This window comes from Pagrus pagrus (assembly GCF_965226575.1).
Source record: "Pagrus pagrus genome assembly, chromosome: 17".
Taxonomy (NCBI): Eukaryota; Metazoa; Chordata; class Actinopteri; order Spariformes; family Sparidae; genus Pagrus; species Pagrus pagrus.
This window is the reverse complement of record NC_140201.1, coordinates 23,085,319-23,091,318: the sequence shown is the minus strand read 5'-3', so window position 1 is coordinate 23,091,318 and position 6,000 is coordinate 23,085,319. Positions and strand designations below refer to the sequence as shown.

Genomic DNA, 6,000 nt, shown 5'->3' with positions numbered 1-6,000 from the left:
AAATCACATTAATAGCAAATCGGGAAGAATAGACATGCTTTTTTTTAAAGTTAACTAAGCATTATATCAAGATTTTAGACTTGCTCTAGGACTGATAGCGTGTCCTACATTGACACGTGCTATTTGTCCCACTTTTGGTTTGTGGGGATCTGGTCACTCTAATTCAACTGCAGTACTTTATTTGTTCTCTAGGCGGAGCTGTAGTAGCATTATTAGACTTACCTTTGCAGAAGAAGAAAATGCCAAAATAGAAAAAAAAAAAAAGCCAAGCTATCGTAAGAATGCAGGAAAATGATTCGGATTTCAAAATAAAAGCAAAAGTTAAAGTGGCATGTTCACATCAATTTGGCTTATTTGGGCAAAAAATTTACGGAGCTAGACTCCAAAATTTGATATTTTTTAGATAATATTTACATTTTTTATTTAGAAATGGTTGGTTGAGACTGGATTTCATACAACAAGATCCTTCTGATCCAATATAAAGTTATCCGTTCAACATGAGATTCACTGTTCGCTTCACCTTACCTCGATACATTAACTTGTCTTATGATGGTTTTATTTTGAAAATATGCACCGGAAGTTTTCATGTTGATTGAGTGTTGCTGCCTGGTGTTGCAAACACTGGTCCAAAGAAGGAAGCTGCAAAACTTGACAGGTTACTGCTAAGGTAACGTGAGATAACATTAAATATTAACAGCATTAGTATGAAAGCCAAAAAGAGCTTACTGAGCTGATATGTGCAGGAACTAACTCGTTGTTTCAGTCAGCGTTGTTACTGTGCGACTGTCACGAGAAGCCAATTCAGAGGTTAGCTAGCTAAGCGAAGCTAGCTACAACACTTGTTTTGAAACGACAGTGTAGCTTCACGGAAGGTTTTTCTCTTCAAATAAAATGAGCAGAATACAAGCTAATGACACGAGGGCTTCCCCTTCGTTGCAAACCTCGTGTTCGTCACATTTGAGCACTGTAATACGAGTATAAGCTGTCACTTTTAGCTGCCACTGCTTGTATGTGTTAGCAAAGACAGAAGCAGGTGCTTTTCTTTGATTTTCGGTAAAGTTAACATTGCATTTAATACGAAACCCCTGTTTGTGACCATGAAGGAGTCGCTGGTAAACATTTCTTTTCACCCTGCGTACATCAGGGAGTCCAAGCAGCACTTTTTCATTCAAACGTCAGCAGCTGTTTTGGTGTACACAACACGCTGAACACAAACACAGCTGATAGTTGTTAATGTAACAGACAATATGAATGGGCCCGCTCTTAAATAACCTAGCCACAAAAATATAGCACTGAGTGCGCAAGTTATACTTCCCCCCTTATTTTGACAGTGAGGACACAACCTGTGCTCTAAAGATTTCATTATTAAGTTTATGTCTTTGTATGCTTTACTGTTAAAGGAGCAGTGCACCAATATACAAAACACATTTTCTAACCTACTTTGATGTCTCCATGCAGATATTATCTGCTTTGTTTTGGGATTTTTACCCCTAAACATATGCCTTTGCACCAGTATAATGGAGGTGAATGAAATTTAATTAGAGGTGTGCACAGCGTTTAAAAAAAAGTTAAACTACAGTAAAACAAAGTGCAACTACTTTCCCTGAAAAAAATCTTAAAAGGGTAAAATGATAAATTCATTTGTAATTATAAGATGTATAAGGAAGTTATTGCATGTTAATTGATGAAACAAAAAGGGGAAATATGATCAGCTCTAGTAAATGTTTGTTTTTCTGTCTCCTCAAGCCACATGTAAAGATGAGCGTCCCAGATTACTTGCAGTGTGCCGAGGACCACCAGACAGTACTTGTGGTGGTCCAGCCGGTCGGCATCGTACCCGAGGACCAGTTCTTCAAGATCTACAAACGCATTGCCAGCGTGAGCCAGCTGAGCATCAGGGACTCGCAGCGTCTCCTTTACATCCGCTACCGCCACCACTACCTGCCTGAAAACAACGAGTGGGGAGACTTCCAGACGCACCGCAAGGTGGTTGGCCTCATCTCCATCACCACCTGCGGCCCAGCCAAGGAGTGGCCGCAGACCGCAGAGCGCTTCCACGGCCAGAAGGAGGTGTACAGTTCTACACTGTACGATTCACGCTTGCTGGTGTTTGGGCTGCAGGGAGATATCGCAGAGCAGCAGCGGACAGATGTGGCCTTCTACCCAAGCTTTGAAGACTGCTCTGATGTAGAGAAGAGAGTGGAGGACTTTGTGGAGTCCATCTTTATTGTTCTGGAGTCCAAGCGACTCGATCGGGCCACAGACAAGTCAGGAGACAAGATACCACTGCTCTGTGTTCCCTTTGAGAAGAAGGACTTTGTGGGTTTGGACACGGATAGCAGGTGAGTTGTTCTGGTTGCTGCACCATAACCCCTTTTTCAAAAGCACTTGGAGGCTGATTAAGGAATGCTTCTATGTCCATTGCTGTCAGTAAATGTGTATTACTGCATGATTTGCAAGTTGTTAATGTTTGTTTCTGTGTCGAGTCACTTGTTATATGTCTGCCTTTCCTGCTCGGAAATTCACCTCTCAAAAATCTGTCTTTTGATTTTTGCTGTGTTCATTTTGGTTTGTTTAAATTGGTTTATTTGTCTTTCTTCTTTTCTTCTTTCATACTGTCCTGTGAGTTTATTGTTGGGTGTGAAAAGGTGAGATGTTAGACACTTAAGTTTAGTAAACCCATATTGATCCCATCAGCTTTAGCTCTGCCCTGAAAGGAACACCCAGCCCTCTGTGCTGTTGTGCATTTGCTGATGATTTCAAGCCAAACTCATTGCTCCTCCAAGGGTTTGAGTCAATACACAAACTGATCTTAAAAAAGGTTGATATGAGTGAGATAAGAGCAGATTTTTATCCCAAAATGTCCCTATAGCTGATAAATTATAAACGCTGTTAGCGAACACTAGCAACTGCCTAAATTACACATGAATGAATGAATGTCGGCTCATCACAATGCACCATATCCTAATTGATATTCTTTCATCGGAGTAGATGAGGCCTGATTTGCAGTACTACATTACAGTTCATTGCGTTAGTTTAACTTAAAAGTTATATCAGCAATCTTGTTACAATTAAGAAATCGCTCCATTCAATTGACTGCATGGTGTTCACAGAGGCCTAGTGACCACTTTATTCAGTCTTGGCTCATAAGTTAAATTTTTAAACTATTTGTAGGGAGGATTCTGGGTTTAGTTAAAGGACCACACTTGTGTTTTTCTGTGCTTTTGCTTGTTAACAACAAATCATTAGTGTTGTTAATTACTAGCAACCTTCCTTCCCTCCTGGCAGCCACTATTCATCTACCTATTTACTTACCTACCTACAAACCTACCTACTTCTTCCCTCCCTCACTCCCTCAGTGTTTTTATCCATCCATTCATTTTGTTTTTTGAAGTGACTCCAGCTGGGTGATGGCCTTAAAGTAATATCGCCATATTTTAGGTTATGTCACATTTAAATGTATAAATGATTTACATGTATACAATACAATATAAATAGTTTTTCAATAACAGGAAATATGTACCACTTTTTTCGTGATATGAGGGAGGGAGTTGAACTTTATAAAGCTTTGTTTTATGGGTCCATAATTTCCCAGTAATTTCCCTATGAAGCTCCCTTCTAAGAAATATGTAATTTGGTTCTTATGAGAGTGAAAATGGGAATTTCCTTGAAGGAAAAGCTCCAGTTAAAACTTACTAAATGTTCTTGTTGACTTCGTGGAAATTATTAGATTTATATTGATGCATTTTGCATTTTGTTTTGTAAAAGTAAGTGGCATTTTTTTCAGTGAAGAATAACCCAAGTTTGGGCAATAATGTTCAAATTAATTGTTAAGTGATGGATTACAATTACATTGCAAAATTGACTGAAACCAGTGGCCACCTTTATTTTTCAAAAAACACTCACACACCTCTGAAAATGTTCCACCCTAATGTTAAACATTGTAATTGCATACAATATATATAATATTGTTGTGCTGAAACATGCAAAAACCCTGGTATGGTCCTTTTTAAAGGAGGTGCTGATAGTTTGGACCCACTGAACACAGTACATGCTGCTGAGGTTAGTCCCAGCGACTGGGAAGGTGCAGTTTGGGAGTGCGTCTGTTTGGCTGGCGGAGCTGGAGCGACACATGGATCTCATATCTTCATCATTGAGAGCATACATTATTGTCCAGCTTGGCAAAGTGCTGCAGCTACTCATAAAATACATGAATTTGATAATGGCATCTTTGTAGTTGTGTGGTTAATCTTTCATGACTCCCTCAAGAACATTTTAGTTTTACTCAGCCAGAACATTTTCATTGTTGTTCAGAAGTAGCCCACTGAGCATAAGCATGAATTTTTAATATATATAATATATCTTCTCAGAAAAGATGTTTATATAGATATTTTCAATTTTGCCTTTACACAACTAAGAACACTTTGTCCATGGCTCCATTTCACCTTGAGTCCTTGATCACTTGCTGATCCATGTAATTGTCCCACATGACCTTCCCAGTCTCTGAGAGTGCTTAAATGTTTTCCACAATGGGGTTCATGACTTTCCTCTAAAAAGTTACATTTCCCCTGTATCCTGGTGAAGTTGCTCCTTCCTGAGTCCCTGACGTTGTATTTGTACTACAGGGTTGTACTGTGTCAGCTCATACTCTGTCCTTGTTTAGTTGCTCTCCTTCGCTTGTGCTTTCCTCCTCATATATCCCCTCTGTAGCTGACTGATAAGATTCACTTCAGTCTCCCACCCGGCACCCTGCTGACATAAGAAATGACGATAACAGAAAGTCAGAGCTGTGTTTAAAGAGAGGAAAAGTCCCTTCTATGAATCCCAAACCAAAATCAATTTAAAAGGCAAAAACCATGAGAATTCGAGCCACTTCATTCACCCTGCTGTTGTCTAAAAAAAAATGTTCTCCCCTTTGCCGCTGCTCTCTCTCAGGCATTATAAGAAGCGTTGCCAGGGACGGATGAGGAAGCATGTTGGGGACTTGTGTCTCCAGGCAGGCATGCTGCAGGACGCCCTGGTCCACTACCACATGGCAGTGGAGCTCCTCAGGGGGGTTAATGACTTCCTCTGGCTGGGTGGTAAGTCTGGATAATGATGGCCTATAACTATTTACCAGGATTTACAAGGTTAGAATTTGTGTCTCTGTCAATTTTAACTTTATGTGTCTTTGAAATGTATTAGCTGGAGTTTTACACATAATGTATTATTGAGACCATTACCACAGTTGATATTTGAGAGTTTGTGTTTTAACCTAAACACATGCAACAACAAATTATTATTATTTGGTTGTTCGAGAATGGTGACAAGGTGTGTACCTAGCAGGAATTTATAAAATAAAAAACTTGCATAACTCTGTGGTAAACAAACTTTTTAATAGTGGCACTGTTTTCCAAATTTCCTCAAACATATCTTTGGTATTTTGGGGCAGCCATTTCTTGCTATTTATTGTTCGATATATTCAATGTGTGTATCTGTGATACCTTGTTGATGTCCTGGTCAGGCTTTCATATCAGCTACTGATCAGTTTCCTGTGTTTGAGTGTTTTATCTTTATTTATGGCTATTTTTCTTCTATGCAGCGTAGTGAGTGCAACAGTAGATAACAAAAAGTTGCTGCAGTGTAAACAACAGGGTTGTAGTACTTTAATAACCCTTTAAAAGCTCCTTCAAGAGTAAAATCTTTGAAAGAAAACTGAGAACAAACTCTCTAACTAGAGATAGACCATTTGTCTTTTATTATTTTTACTGTCCAGCTGCGTTGGAGGGTTTGTGCTCAGCCTCTGTCATATTCCACTACCCTGGAGGCACAGCAGGGAAGACTGCAGGACGTAAACCAAGCATCTCCCAGCCAGCAGACGCAGGGAAACGCCACAGGCCAGGTGAGCATGTGACGCCACCCTGTAACCAGACTGATAATAACAGTGGTCTGGACGAGAAAATATCTGAAGTAAGCCGAGATTGATTGACAATATTCACTGCTGACCATCAACTCAAACAT

At 39.7% G+C, this 6,000-nt stretch overlaps 1 protein-coding gene across 2 annotated transcripts in view; it reads left to right on the top strand.

Annotated features, from left to right (window-relative positions):
- The first annotated feature begins 596 nt into the window (after positions 1–596).
- The window catches only part of trappc9 (trafficking protein particle complex subunit 9), a 209,979-nt gene continuing 204,575 nt past the window's right edge, over positions 597–6,000 (top strand). For both annotated transcript variants that reach the window (XM_084379821.1, XM_084379820.1), the window contains exons 1-4: positions 597–667; positions 1,747–2,342; positions 4,936–5,081; positions 5,756–5,881. In XM_084379821.1, coding sequence (XP_084235947.1) covers positions 1,759–2,342; positions 4,936–5,081; positions 5,756–5,881 — 856 coding nt within the window. In that variant the 5' untranslated portion in view covers positions 597–667; positions 1,747–1,758. The remainder of the gene's footprint in view (positions 668–1,746; positions 2,343–4,935; positions 5,082–5,755; positions 5,882–6,000) is intronic.